Below are 14,774 nucleotides of genomic sequence, written 5' to 3'. Positions count from 1 at the left end.
TTTTTTCTACATGTAATCTGCATATATAACACCTTCTATATGACAGACATGGTATTCACTGGGTAGCAACTGCTTCCCTCAACAATGGCGCAACCTGTTTCCTGCTCATGCTCAGGTTGGTCTGTACCCAGACACGCCTCCACGACTCATCCTGATTCAGCGTGGACTTGATATCCTGCGATAATGCGTCGGAAACCCCATCTTCCAGGGGAAACCAATCCGTTAAACCAAGCTGCGAATTAGCCGTGGAGACAAATGAATTAAGAGTTTCCTTAACGACTTCATTCTTCTTATCACCCTCCGCAGCGTAAACGAGCAACTCCCGACAAAACTGGTTGTCCCGCGCGGGAGAAGTAAACGCCGTCATGACGACGACGATATCAAGTCCCTCCTTATCACATAGCGCACGTAATGAATCCAGAAGTCTCTGCGAATCGCTTGCTTTTCTGATAATCCAAGGCAGGGACCTCACAGTTGAGCAGAATCCCAATCTCACGGATTCGCCGCGCGATTTCTCCTCCCATTGCTTGTAGTCGCGGATAAGGATCTCGTCCACGGCGAGGAAATCAAGACTATTCTGTTTGGTTTTGTGGATCTGTTCATAATACGGTGTTGTCACCGTGTGGGCTGTGTTCGTCTCATTGTGGATTTTGAGGGATAAGAAGGCAAATGCGTCGGTGTCGTGGTTTGTCACTTTGTCCTTGGAAGTGAGGTTCGCAGTGTCTATGAGAATAGATGCTAGTGCAAGTTGAGCGACTTGCGCCTCCCCAGTATCACCTTTGTCGCTCTCGTGCCAAAGACCTGTTTTGCGAAGTGTGTTCACCACCAATGACGTGCAGGACCCGGATTGCTCAACCACGAGCGGCTGACCAGAAGGGAGCGATCCAACAGATGGGAGAAAATCCTCATCAACGTGGTGATCGATACATCCCACAACCTGGAAGACCACAGACGAAAGCCCATCCAACGAACCCCGACCCCGCTGCCCATCCCGCACAGGCATCGCATTCCAATCCACCATAACCGCATCCGCACTCTGCTCCTGTATATTCCTCTCTCGCAAGTGCGTCGCAAAATCCTGCACCGTAACAATGTGCTCTCTCAGCATATCCCCCGCCGACTCAGGCGTATCCTCCCATTTCTCGTTTTCACTCTTCCCCGTGCAGAGCCATAACGCCTTCACGAACTCGGGTCGTAACCTGCGCAGTTCCGATCCCGCGGCAACATTCGACAGGTTGATTAGCGGGACATGTGGTCGAATTGGAGTTATATGAGCGCGGTTATGGGCAAAGTAGGAGTAGACGATGGCGGAGATGATGGAGTCGAGGTCGACGGAGGGGTTGCCGACGACGTAGATCGGGGATGGCGAGCCTGAGGAGATGAATTGGAGGTGCGCGCGGCGGGCCTCTTTGAGGAAAGTGAGAAGGGAGCGCGACGGGATTTTGGATGCCATTGTTGCCGTCCTTATGCTTCCTTGATTCTGCCTATCTTGCACTTGTCTCGAAGAAAACTGACATCATCGGCAGAAAGACACCGCCCGCTTTGGATGGCTTCATTTCGACCGGATTGGGAAGCCTGAGTAACGACTTAGCATCGGTAAGTGTTCTCCCTGGGCCAAAGGATAGAGCATTACTGACAATTCAATTCCTTGTCCATACGATCGCATACATTTGTACATATTCTCACCGCCAGCACAATGACCCTCCCCCGCCAATTCGCCCAGATCCCCCGCTTCCGCCTTTTATACCCCGATCCGTCCCCAATCCAACCCCTCCAAGCCCTAACCACCTCACTCACAACGAACAATCAAACACCCCGAGTCTCATTATATGCAAAAAGAGAAGACCACTCCTCCCCTCTTGCCTGCGCAGGCAACAAATACCGCAAACTCGAATACCTCATCCCCGACATACTCAACCCAACACCACCAACGCCCAATTCCGCCATCAACGGAGGTGCAACTGCACCCGGAAAAGTCACCACACTAGTCACGGAAGGTGCAGTGCAAAGCAATCATACGATACAAGTTGCCTCTATTGCGCAGAGACTCGGGCTGGACTGCGTTGTTATCTTGCATAAAGGGACGGGTGGGGGGTTAGCTGCGGCGGGGGATAAGGATGCCTTTCTAAGGGTTGGGAATGTACAGGTTGCGAAGTTATTGGGAGCTGAGGTTAGGGTTCTCGAACCATCTCCCCAGGAAAAGAATACCGATCCCGTGATTGATATTCTAGGTGAACTGGGTGCACACGGCAAAGTCCCCTACTGGATTCCCTCCGGCGCCAGTCTACACCCATTAGGCGGGTTAGGCTACGCCAGGGCTGCGTTTGAAATCGCAGCGCAAGAGGAAAGAGCCTCCCGAAACGGTAACCTAGGTGGATCGGGTCGCTATGATTATATCTTTGTCGCATGCGGAAGTGGCAGCACAGTCGGGGGCTTGATTGCCGGATTCAAGTTATTAGAGAAATCCTCACAAACCCAGGCTCATCCACCACGTAAAGTGATCGGCATCCTCAATTCCCCCACCATGCCATGCTCATACCACCAAGAACGGGCTCTGCGCTTTGCGCGTATGGCTGGGGGTCTGATCGGATTAGATCCTGAGAAGGATATCACCATGGACGATGTGTGCTTGGATGACCGATTTACCGGGACTGCATACGGCGTGTTAGATCCCGAGTCTAAGCAGTATCTAAACATGATGGCGCAGAAGGAGGGCGTTATTCTTGATCCTGTCTATACGGCGAAGGTCGTTAGGGGGTTAGTTCATTGGGTACAGCAGGGGGAGTTGGGGAGAGATTGGGCTCAACGTGCGATTACTACTCATTCGGGGCAGGTTAATGCCTTGTTCATACATACGGGTGGACAGTCCGCGTTACCAGCGTACGCAGACATTGTCTAGGTAAGGTCCCGAGGATCCAAACGGAGAGCATAAAAGGTCTTATTTTATAACGTAGTATTACAAATGAGTTATCACAGAAAACGCGAAATGAAAGAAGACAAAGCCACCCACCCCCCAATCTCGAGCTCTTTTTTTTTTATGTTTTTTCATGATCCATTGTAGATAGGAGCTACCACGATAACTCATCACGACTTGAGCAAATAGCAAGAGCAAGTAAAAGCAAATTTTTAAAATCAAATGGGGAAAATACAGCTCAACACAACCGGAAACTACCTAGTTCGCCGGTTTCTCCAACCATTGATACGCCTTGAACTCGCGCAGAAAGGAAGGCAAAAGCATCGACATTAAACAGAAAACAGGGGAAAGAAAGGAAAGATAATTTTATGTAATTCAGAACGTTTGCCCTCATAAACGCCTCACACCCTTCGGCCCGTAGACCGAAAAAGATAAATGTAGAAGAAAAAGAAAGAAAGAAAAGAGAAAGAACTGGGATATCGAAAGACTCCTTCGTTCCTGCCGCAAAGGAATCGTAGACAACGTAAAAAACAGGGTAAAGGTCCGTGTCCAGAGAAAAGTAGAGATAGAATGACGATATGTTCAAGGAACAACAATTAATTCTCCGTACTGTTATCCTCCTCGGGCTGGCCTTCTGCTGTTGGTTGATCTTCTGCTATGGGTTGACTCTTTCCTGCACCATTAGCCCCATCGGCTGGAGGCTGCTCCTCGAGTTGCATAGGTTCCGCATCGTCCCCATTGCTCGCATCGAGAACTTCAAGTGCCTCATTCACATGCGTATTCTCCATAGCTTCCGGCTCTGGTTCCTGTTCGGTTACAGGTTCAGGTTCGTGATCCACATCCTGATTCGTCAAATCCGCAAAGACTTCATCCAAGTTTTGACGAGGACTACTGCCAAACGGGTTGTTGTTTTCGACGTCAATCGCAGATGGCCCCTCGACATGATCACGGTTGAAACGAGGAGAACTGAAAAGCGGATTATCTAATCCGTGATTATGTGGCGATGGAGAACGAGGAGGGAAAGATGGGGATTGACCAGCAGCATGGGGCAAAAAGGCTGAACCCGGTGTAAACGCTGGTGTCGGGTCGCTTGGAGGAAGGGAGTAGCTCGCAGAGAAGGGGTAGTGTTGATTCTGTGCATCGGACATGGGTGTCAATGTAGGCCCCCCTGCCGATGTAGTCTGCGGACCGGGAGTCTGGGCTGTTGGCGGCATAAGGGATGCAGGCCGGCCAGGCTGCAACTCGACTGACTTTCGCTTCACAGCAGTGGGCTGCTTTGGCCGCAGGTGAGGAGGAAGATCCTCCGGACGTTCAATGCCTAGCTGCGCCATGATCTTCTGCTGTTTCGTTGGGCGAGGCTTACGAGTCGAAAGCGACTGCTCCAATATCGGCGGTGGTTCCGGTGCGACTGGCGCCCACTTGTGAATCTCTTGCCGGAAGAAGTTTGTTTCGTACGCGAGAAGCACCTCTGCGCCTTCGATTTTGCGCAAATAGAAGATCAATGTAGGAACCTCTTCAGTTGTGGTGCAGGCCGCCATGGTGAACGACTGGACGAAATCTCGGAAGGCAATCGCTTGGTTGAGGATGTTCTCCAGAATCTGTTCCTCCTCTGGTTGAAATGGCAAGTCGCGGAGTTCAGCATGCCAGTCCTGGAGGTCTTCAAGCTTGGGCCGGGCAGCATCCCTAGGGATCTTCTGGCGCCAGTCACAGATAGGACAGGTATACTTGTCAAATTCTTTGACCTTACCCCGTGCGATCTTCAGACATTTGCCATGGTACCTACAAATGATTAGCGCCGACCTTGTCCCTGAACAAAGTGGGAAACCTACCATTCGTGACAGACCTCACATTCAATCATCATCCCTGCCTCTGAATGCCTGCAAATGCAGAAAACATCTCGCTTCCGTGACTTGCCTCCACCCCACGAGATGCCACTATTGTGCTCCAAAATATTATCAGGAGTGTTATCTCGCGAGGCAGGCTCCACGGGCGGTCGATACCGGTCTTCCAGATCAAAACAGTACGAGTTCCTCTTCTCCACGTACTCCATGTGCGCTTTGAGAATGTGCAAAGGAGCATTGGCCTTGCCGAATAACTTCTTGCCCTTTCGCATCCAGTCCTCGTGTCGTTTCTGCTCGCGCTCCAGATCAATAGCCCCTGTCGGGCGGCTATTCAGTTCCTCCAGCGACTCCATGAGTTCCCGAACCTCCTTGTAATTGGGACGGTTCCGGAAATCCGGGTCCCTGCTTCTTTCGTAGAGACTCTGTATCCGTTTTTGAGCCTCCCGTTGCTTGGTCAATATCGCATCAACCGCAGCCAGAGTCTCCGGAGTAACAGGAAAGCGCGATGCCTGTGCGGACAGGGCTTCCAGTTGCTGGTAGTGAACGGCTTCGACCGACATAAGTTCCTTGGCTTTTGTTTCCCAAGATTCGCCATGGCGAGAAAGGTCCTTGAAAAAAAGCAGATGTTCGTTGTTGTTGTCCATGATTCCCAATTGCTCACCGGCCAGGACAAGTTCCTGGCACTCTTTCAGGGTCATATATTGGTCACGCTTGCCGCGTGCTTCGTCATTCCATTTCATTTGTCGTAGGATAAGTTCCAGGCCCTCCACCTCGGGAATTTCCACGTTGAAATTGCGACCGGCCTCCACCAAGCCCTCAACTTCCTGGGCCGAACGGATGTGGGGGTTCATGAGGGTAGCGTTAACGTCCTGGCGGAATTTCTCGATTTCGCGGGTCTTCTCTTCCAGGGCCGCCATCTGTGGACAGTCGAAGGAAAGTTTATCAGCCTCTGCAAGAAGGGAGTAGATGGTTTCTACTCTGCGAACTTCACGATCCCGTTCTTCCAGCTGCGCGGCTTTAGAAGTCCCCTTGCGCCAAGCCTTTTCGTTTTTCTTCCGGTTTTGTTGCTTCCGGGTAATGAAGTTGTTTGCTTCTTCAACCCACTTATCGCAGCGCTGGACAAAGGCCGCAAGATCTTGGAGACCAGACAAATGGTATGGGATTTTCTCACCTTCGTTCAGGAGGTTATGGAGGACCTTCAATTGGGGTTTTGGCTCATCCTCCAGGTATTTGTCGAGCTTCTCTCCCCATGCTTCTGGAATCCTGGCGCGCTCCTCGACCTTTTGTAACAGGATATTCAGATCTTCGTCCCCGATCCGGTAGCGTAAAGTGTGATCAGGGCCCAATAGTCTTTGTGACAAAGGTTGCCCGCAGCAATCCACGATTTCCACGTGCTGTAAGCAGATGGTTTTGCCCGTTGTATGGCACCGGAATTGTGTTAAATAACAGTAGGCTTTACAGTGATGGCACTGGTAGTCTTCCTCCGGCAGGTCTTCTTCCTCGGTGACAAATTTGAGCTGGCAGTCGCCGGTAGAGGAGGTACCAAGCGCGCAATTGTGGGGTGCGATTTCCCGGTGCCAAGCAAGGAACCCTGCGCGTTCCCGGACCTCTCTAGAGTAGGTGCGCGCGAGCGCCGGTGCCAACCACTTAGCCGTTTCGATGGTTTCATCTCGATCGGCCGCTGTCATCAACAGTTCATCGTGCGAGAAGCAGGGGTGTCTCCGGAAGGCTTGGAGACGCTCGACACCCATCGCACCCCAAGGCTCCCAATCTATGGGGGCAAAGTTGACGGCTTCGTTCACATTGAACCCATGGTTGAACCCAGCATGATACGCTTGCGGGAAGGTCAAGACGAACTGACCGGCACGCTGATCAACAGCGTAGACGTTGACACCCGCCTTTCTGAGTTGATCTGGTGGCATGAGAGTAACCAGTTGGAAGAGAAGGTCCGGCTGGCCTTCGAATAACTCCGGGACTGCCTGGCGCATGGCCTCTTCGAAGGCGGCCGCCTCAGCGCCAGGTATTCCATACCAGGTCTTTGTGGCACCAAGATGCTGGTAATTGGCCGAGTAGGCATAATGATCTTCATTGTGCCAGCAAAATGTCGAAAAGCACATGCCGACATAGACCCAGGGGACGGTCATCCCTGAGATATCTGTCTTGATATGACGGAACAGCGAATCACCGTGGAACGGAAGGACGTTCAAGTTCCAAGGATCGAACGAATACGGGTCGAGGGGATTTCTTTCGACAGTGGGAAACCCACTGCCATGAGTAGTGGAGTGGATATCAGCTCCATACTCGACCTCGACGGTCTCTGTCAAACTTTCAACTAATCTCCAAAACTCGCGTTCGACATCATCTTCGGTTTCTCGTCGGTGGGTGTTGAGAACAGGATCAAACGGCATCTTGGAAGCGAAGTAATTCTTCTTAAATTCGTTTGCCTTCTCCTGGAACTGCTTCAATGAGTAGACGCCGCCCTCCTCAAAACCAAATTCTCCCGTACCAACCAAGCACTTCGGACAGTGCCAATCATACTCAGGAGGAGTAGTAACCTGGGGGTCAAGACAATAGCCATGATAGCCAAGCTCGCAACTGTCGCACACGAGGATGGAGGAACCGTCATCTGCTTTGCCGCAGGTCTCACATTTCTGTATGCAAGTTAGCAAGACGACATAATTTTCTTAAATATTTCTGGACAGACGTACATCTCCAGCTTTTTTGTTGCCATTACCGCTCTTGCGGGCACGGGGCGGAGTAGGGCGGAAGAGACTCATATGAGAACCAGCAACAGTCGGTAGCGTATCTGATACATAAAGATTAGAGTAAGAATAACAAACCAACACTAAAGCGGAATAAGCGGGATAGGCGTAAGTGCAACATACCACCCTTCTTGAGACGTTTGCTTCGCCGGCCGCTCCCGCCGTCATCGCCATTCTCGGTCTGCGAAGCACTGTCATGGCTTACACCACGTTTCACACCATTTTCTCCATGCCCATTCGAAACAGGAGTAGAACTCTGGGTACGGTCGGCGACACCTGGGGGAATGGCGGATCCATTCTCAGGTTCCCGCTTGACAGGCGGGCCATTGTTCACAGCAGCAAACGAAGAAGACTGGTTCACGGCAGTGAATCCACCCGAGGCATTAACTGGGGTAAAGCCTGATGCGACGGGGCGTGGCGCGGGCTCTGCTGGCGGAGTCGGCTTGTCGGGAGTCGCTTCGACAGGCTTGGGGGTATTTTGCATGGACGCAGTCGGTACGGGGGTTCCCTGGTGCGGCGGTGGAGGACCGTCGATTGGCAAAGTCTTTCTGTTTAACGGTGACTGATGAGGGGATGGGGTAAAGGGACCACCATGCTCCATCTCCAACTGTTGCTGTACCCCGGGTTTTGCGACACGGAGATATTCTTCGTAAGGCTGTAGCCATCTTTGGTACGAGTTTTTGAGCGACGTGGAGAGGGAGGACATGATTTTGCCGCTATAGCCTAGGTCGCGACCGATCTCTGCCCATTTTTTCGTCTTGCAAACGGCATCGAAACCGCCACGAATCTCGACGGCCTTTTTCAGTTTGTATAAATCGAGAGGGCGCTTATCGACGCTTGGGAAACGGTTGAGGTTGGTGCCGTGCTGCTTGTGAAATTTCGCTAGCTGGTCGAGGTAGTTCAAATTCGCACGGGTTCCTAGGCCAAGTCAGCACACTGGCAACGAGTCACGATGGGGCGCGGCAGCATACCTCCTTCGACTGAGTTGAGCTCCTGTCTGCGGGTTTTAAAGTGAAAGCGCTGCATTAGAGAGATAGATCGTTAGTCTTGCCTAGGTAGCTCGCCCTCCACCCCGTACCGCAGGGAGAGGGACCACCAGAAAGGGAGACAGATCGTACCTCGGTGTCAATCGCAAATGAAGGCTGCCAATTCTCCGGCGGAACAACCCTACAGATACCAAATCTCTTTCCCTCTGGCGCAATTTTGCGAATGTATGCAACAGGGTCCTTGAAATCCTCCTCGGTGGGATAGTAGGTCGGGGCCTCTTGTAAACCATGGGGGCGGGAACGTTTCACGGGTGGTTCACGGGGGTTCGTCGGTTGGCCTCGTCGCTCAACGGTGGACAAATCGAGGGGAGAAGATCGTCGAACGCTTAAGGGAACATTATGAGCATGCGAAGGATGAGTGCTGGAAGATCGAGTGGGCGGACAGCTCGTAGCAGAAGGCTGTCCGCCATTCGAATTCCCTCCCGTAGAGGCCGGAGCCACCATCTTTCAACAGCGACACGCGAGACCTTTGACGGGAAGAGCAAGGAAGGAAAGGACCGTATGCGCGTGATTTAACGGCGATGGAAGAGAGGGGGAGGAGCATGCGACGCGAGCCGTTTAACGCATTGACGGTGGTCGAAGTAAGCTTAGGCCGGAAGCGACAAACGGTTCGCAGGATTCGTTGAGCGGATCGATTTGAGCAGGAATGATCGATACGAGGGATTGAGAGAAAGAAGAAAGACCTTGAACGAAGAAAGTGAGGCGGTGGTTAGTGAAAAGCATGCATTTGTGATGGGCGTATGCAGCAAATAGCAGTAGGAAGAGCGGCGGATGATGGGATGAGAAGATCCCGAGAGGGTTTGTGTGGAGAATGGGGCATCTAGAGAGGACTGTTGTACCTGATCTGGAGACGTCAACCAGTGTCAAGAGATAAACAATAGAATATGAGCGAGAGACACTTGGGATACACCCTCAATCCAGTGACTCGTATAGAAAAGACGAAGAGACTCGGTGGAATTCCTGCGAAGAAGGGAACCAGACCAAAGAGATGCTGGTAGCGAACGGTATCGGTAATACCGCTCTGTATCCGCAAACGGTGATGCAACATACTTGATACTGGTACTGTCCCAGCTGGATCACAATTGCATTCTTATATATCTCTCGCTAGTCGTATGGTTAGAATGTTGTATACTCTACATTTTATCTGTATCCGTGCTTCTCCATGCTTTCCAGCACTTGCAGACTTGAATCCGTTCGTCCTCGGATCTAGTCGGGGCATGCGCGTATCAGGATTACAATAGTCACAATACACCAGGGATGGTCAGCTGATCTGACAGCTTCTCACAATGATTGTCGACAATACACTACTATTCTGTATATATCTGTCTGATTTCTCATAGTGTAACCCTTTCTACCCTCTTTCAACGTGGCCTGATCCACCAGAGTACAGCGTCCGTGATGTGATATCTATGGCTCTGTTTGTGGGCTAGATAAGCCAATGGTGCAACAGTTTATCCCGTATAGCAAAGCAGGGCCCCATGACTAGGAGACATAATTGAAGGTTGAACCCGTCTATCAGGCCTATCAATTGCTTCCGAGTGTACCAGTATAGTGTGTTGGTTTGCAGCAGTTATGTTTCATTGTTGAAACCAATGCGCTATGACCGATAGTCCGAAGAGACTGTATGCCCTGATGGATACATAGTTTTGCTTAACCAATCATTCCAACACACATGGGACTCCAGTGCCCTGGATTATTGCTTTTAGATGCATTGAACATGTTTGTCAGGGAAAAGGAAGAGAAGAGGGGAAGAAGAGCGAGACGAGGCCCTACTTCCAAATCGGGTAACGAGTTCTATACAGACGAATTTCCATCAAATACATACCCCTCAGTATTACCAGTATTATAGATGCTATCATGACGGCTAACATGCTCAAAGGAATATCAATATCAATAAATCATCATTAGATTGATATCAAAATCGTATGATCTTCACTGCGTTTTGGTCGTCAGCCAGTAGAGGTTCAACCATGGTCCTGTGCAGGAAGCGCCCACAATAGATCATCATTATTCTTTCTTTTGCCAAATAATATTTGCAATGGTTTAGTATAACAAATATAGCTTTTCCATCGACCCATAGAATAGCGCCGCTAATGAAAATACATATAGTGGCGAGGGTCTTGTCAGCTGCTATTTCCTTCTTGTAATGACCTCAACTAGTAGAGGAGGGTTCATTCCTATGGAGAGCTATACTACAATTCAAAATAATCTTGAGTATAACAAAAGTCCCAAAAGCTCACAAACTTCAAGTAATTCTAAACGTTTGTGCTTTGTGGTCCCAATTGACTGGTCACGTGACCCCATGGCAACAAAAGAAGGATCAGCAACTATCTCAACACAACACTGTCTATCCCAGTGCCCAGTATTTTTAGGATGACTGAAGAAGACCAAACAAAACCTATTCCTGCATTCTATGCCTGCTATCTCCTCCGTTCCACCGTCCGTCATGCCTCCCTATATATCGGTTCCACTCCAGATCCATCCAGACGCCTGACCCAGCATAACGGGGCAACTAAGGGAGGCGCAAAACGGACGGCTAGGGGGAACTTGAGGCCATGGGAGATGACAATTTTGGTGGAGGGGTTTATGAGCCGCATCGGGGCGTTGCAGTTTGAGTGCGCATTCCCCCATGTTTGTTGTTGTTTGGTATGCATGACGCTGATGGAGTAGATGGGCGTGGCAACACACGAATGACTCGAGACATGCGAGGTTGGGGCAGATGACTGGGGAGGAAGTTACGGCTGGCAAGGCGAAACCTCAACGCCGTCGGACTAGGCGGTCGATGAAGGCTCATTTGGAGGATTTACATGTCCTACTACGATCAAATTACTTCTCTAACTGGCCCTTGAGGATACGGTTTTTCTCGGCTGACGTCTATCGACAATGGAAGGCCTGGAGTGACCGTGTAGATGACTCCCTCCCAAGCCATATCCAGATCATCTTGGATGGGGATTGTGATCTTCTGCATAACCAGACCGACAAGGGTGACAAGGTTGAGAGCGTCCACAATATCCAGACGAGATATACGAATATTGATGAATACCTGGAAAAAGCTGCTCTCTTACTCGATGATCCTACAGATCTACGTTGTAAAATATGCCAGGGGCGGATGATTCCCAAAGACGAGTTGGTGGTTGTCTGCCCCCAGACTGCTTGTCATTGCACAAGTCATATGTCTTGTCTATCTGCCAGTTTCCTAGTTGCCGCCGGTGAACCAGACAGGTTCGTCCCAGTGCATGGTACATGTCCTGCTTGTAAGAAGACCATCAAATGGCCGGTGATCATGCAAGAGATGACGCTTCGTCGTCGCGGCGACAAAGAATTGCGTGCTATCTTGAGGAGGAAGAAGAGGAGAGATAACCAAAACAGGAGGGCGGATGCAAAGGGTGTCCCCGGTGCCGCGACAACGGAAGAAGATAGCTTCGATGACTCGGCTGATGATGATGCTCTTGACGAGGATTGGACAGAGGAACCGGCTTCTGAATCGGATTCCGACACAGAAATCCCTAATGCACGATCAAAGCCAGCCCCCCCGCGACTGGAGATAGTGATAGAGGACAGCGAAGACGATTGATTTCCCAATCAAAGAGAAATCGGTCCAAGTTTTCTTAGAGGTCCGACAACGTCCACACGTGCAACCGAGTCCGTCGCAATCTTCAAGATATCCTGATAAACCTCATCAAAGGCCCTCCCCGCATCAATGATATGAATATCCTCGCTCCGCTGACGATCGAAAAGATCCTGGAACAACCCACGCACACGAATCTGCATTGGCTGGTTCTCATATCTCTCCGCGCCAAACCCACCGCGCTTTGCAGCTTCCTCTGGCGATATACGAAGGAAGAGACAGAGATCCGGTCGTGGTAATCCGATTTCCGGTTGCCATGCCCATTCTAGGGATAGGTTGGGGTTTGCTTTCGCAGCTGTATAGACGACACCGGAATACGAATAGCGGTCTACGATGATCGTGATACCATTGTTTATATTCTCCTCAATAGTGCTTGCGATTTCCCAGCGGTTGGCAGAGAACAGAAGGTGGATTGAGTGGTCGTCTAGCTGCGATTCGCCGCGGAGGTAGGAGTTGATCAGCTTTCCGATAGATGTCGTTCGATCTGCTTGGTTAGATTGCAGCTCTATATACAGAATCATTGAACATACCTGGAAATCGAATGTACTTGACCGAATGGCCCTGTTTCTGTAGCGCGTCGCGTAGACATTCGCACTGGCTCGATTTGCCAGCGCGATCCAAGCCTTCAACGACGATAAGAGCTCCGCGTCGCGTAGAGTGAGTCATCGTGTATATTGCTAGATCCAAAGCAGCCGAATATAATCAACTTTCGAGAAGGGGTAGAAAGTCAGATGCCTTGCGCGTGGAGAGTAGCGGAGAGCAGAAGATCCCCGCGTTGACTCTTTTCTCCGCCGAAATCTCCAGATCAATAATCCGACAACTGACAGCAGCATCACCATGGCCTCTTTGGATACAGGCCCACAACGCCACGAGACGATGAATTTCACTCTGCTGAACCATGCCACTGCGCCAGTTATGGCGCCTAGACTGGGAAAACTGGCCATCACAGGCCGAAAGGCCATCTCAACGCCGCATTACATCCCACTCAGCACCCGCGGCGCTGTCGCTCACATCGCCCATGATATAATGCGGGACCAAACGACTATATCGAGCTTATACGTCGGTCTTGAGGATTGTATGCATCCCATTCAGTCCATGACCTTGCCCAGAATGAAGGAATACTGACTACCCACGCCCACGGGGCCTTAGATCAGTCATAGAGACACTACCCAAGAAAGCCATCCCCCCAATATACAAAACACCCACGGAACCACATGAGTCCGCCATCCACAAGTTTATCTGCATGCCAGAGGATACCCTCCTTATCATGGGCCCGCGCCGTATCCCACCTATCATCTGTCCGCCAACAAATACACCCAACGCAGTCGCCATCCTAACCAGCGTCGGATTCCGTCATATGACTGGCGAGGAATACATCGGTGCAGTCCAGAAGCTCAAACCAGATATTGTTATTGGTCTAGCGGATTTGGTCGTCGGACAGGCTCCAGGTGTGAAGCGGAGGATGAAGATGGTGGACCGCACGCATGCTTTCACGATGGATGCCACGGAGGAGTTATACGGGGAAGGTGTTGCGGAAGATAAACGGTCTAGAGCGGCGTATTTTGCGCCTGTGCTGCCCTTGGAAAATACGCAGCAGTCGCTATATCTGGAGGAATTGGAGGACGAGTTGCGGCCATATATATCGGGGTTGGCGCTGTATGAAGCTGCGTCGTTGTCCATTGTCCCGGAGAGTTTGGGTGAACTGCCTCGGTTGCTGCTCAGTGCACCTGTTACTCCACAGGATGTCTTGCGGGAGGTGTCGTTAGGAGCAGATCTCCTGACAATCCCGTTCATGGGTGAGACTTCTGACGCTGGTATGGCGTTGACATTTACCTTCCCAGCACCATCATCAACCGCCGAACCTCAGCCCCTAGCCATGGACCTATGGTCCTCCACCTTCAGCACAGATACCCAGCCCCTAATAGAAGGCTGTCAATGCTACACTTGCCAAGAACACCACAGAGCATATATCAACCATCTCCTCTCCGCGAAGGAAATGCTAGCATGGACGCTCCTCCAACTCCACAACCACCATGTCATGGACCTATTCTTCTTGGGAATCAGAGAAAGTATCCAACAGAGCACGTTTGAAGCAGATTTCCAGGCTTTTGAGCGGGCCTATGAGTCGAAGTTACCCGAGAAGACGGGAGAGGGTCCTAGACTCCGTGGATATCACCTCCCACCGTCAGGGCCGTATCAACCGAAACGTAACCCCCGGAAATACGGCCGTCTTGACGATGCAGCTGAGAAATATGCAGAGTCGACATCGTCGGTTGCTACGCCGGATGCTGGTGCGAATGAGCTTGAAGAGCATGGGTTTGCGGTGAAGACTACCTCCATGATGTAGAAGTGAGGGATAAAATTTTTGGTCTAAAAGTTCTGTGGCTTTGGAGCTGGATTGTTTATTTTCTATATATTCAAGCATTTAGAAAAACAAGCTATATTGAGCAATAAATATACAAGGTATCGCGAATCCGGTATACAAGCATAGTTGATATGAAAGTTGACCAGAACATAATCATGCATCTCATTTACAAACCATCCAACAAGAAAAGACAAAAACCAAAGCCATAAAAACCAACA

General features: G+C 50.7%; 6 protein-coding genes across 6 annotated transcripts; 3 read left to right on the top strand and 3 right to left on the bottom strand.

The window, feature by feature from the left end:
• Positions 1-55: 55 nt before the first annotated feature.
• PPX1 (putative exopolyphosphatase) lies at positions 56-1,453 on the bottom strand (the record flags this gene model as incomplete). Its single annotated transcript, XM_043280446.1, has 1 exon — positions 56-1,453. The coding sequence occupies one exon, from the start codon at positions 1,451-1,453 to the stop codon at positions 56-58; it is 1,398 nt and encodes a 465-aa protein (XP_043138024.1).
• A 243-nt stretch (positions 1,454-1,696) lies between these two features.
• On the top strand, positions 1,697-2,899 carry ACHE_50699A (1-aminocyclopropane-1-carboxylate deaminase/D-cysteine desulfhydrase; the record flags this gene model as incomplete). The annotated part of the gene is made up of 1 exon (XM_043280445.1): positions 1,697-2,899. The coding sequence occupies one exon, from the start codon at positions 1,697-1,699 to the stop codon at positions 2,897-2,899; it is 1,203 nt and encodes a 400-aa protein (XP_043138023.1).
• Positions 2,900-3,510: 611 nt separating this feature from the next.
• ACHE_50698S (putative PHD transcription factor (Rum1)) lies at positions 3,511-9,007 on the bottom strand (the record flags this gene model as incomplete). The annotated part of the gene is made up of 6 exons (XM_043280444.1): positions 3,511-4,693; positions 4,744-7,406; positions 7,464-7,561; positions 7,641-8,435; positions 8,489-8,537; positions 8,636-9,007. The coding sequence occupies 6 exons, from the start codon at positions 9,005-9,007 to the stop codon at positions 3,511-3,513; spliced, it is 5,160 nt and encodes a 1,719-aa protein (XP_043138022.1).
• Positions 9,008-10,936: 1,929 nt separating this feature from the next.
• Positions 10,937-12,137, top strand: SLX1 (structure-specific endonuclease subunit SLX1; the record flags this gene model as incomplete). The annotated part of the gene is made up of 2 exons (XM_043280443.1): positions 10,937-11,178; positions 11,234-12,137. The coding sequence occupies 2 exons, from the start codon at positions 10,937-10,939 to the stop codon at positions 12,135-12,137; spliced, it is 1,146 nt and encodes a 381-aa protein (XP_043138021.1).
• Positions 12,138-12,145: 8 nt separating this feature from the next.
• CDC8 (bifunctional thymidylate/uridylate kinase) lies at positions 12,146-12,857 on the bottom strand (the record flags this gene model as incomplete). The annotated part of the gene is made up of 2 exons (XM_043280441.1): positions 12,146-12,675; positions 12,722-12,857. The coding sequence occupies 2 exons, from the start codon at positions 12,855-12,857 to the stop codon at positions 12,146-12,148; spliced, it is 666 nt and encodes a 221-aa protein (XP_043138020.1).
• Positions 12,858-13,028: 171 nt separating this feature from the next.
• On the top strand, positions 13,029-14,538 carry ACHE_50695A (tRNA-ribosyltransferase family protein; the record flags this gene model as incomplete). Its single annotated transcript, XM_043280440.1, has 2 exons — positions 13,029-13,266; positions 13,346-14,538. The coding sequence occupies 2 exons, from the start codon at positions 13,029-13,031 to the stop codon at positions 14,536-14,538; spliced, it is 1,431 nt and encodes a 476-aa protein (XP_043138019.1).
• Between the last annotated feature and the right edge of the window lie 236 nt (positions 14,539-14,774).

Source organism: Aspergillus chevalieri, chromosome 5 (assembly GCF_016861735.1).
Source record: "Aspergillus chevalieri M1 DNA, chromosome 5, nearly complete sequence".
Taxonomy (NCBI): domain Eukaryota; kingdom Fungi; phylum Ascomycota; class Eurotiomycetes; order Eurotiales; family Aspergillaceae; genus Aspergillus; species Aspergillus chevalieri.
The sequence above is the reverse complement of the archived record's forward strand: the minus strand, read 5'-3'. Positions and strand labels throughout refer to the sequence as shown.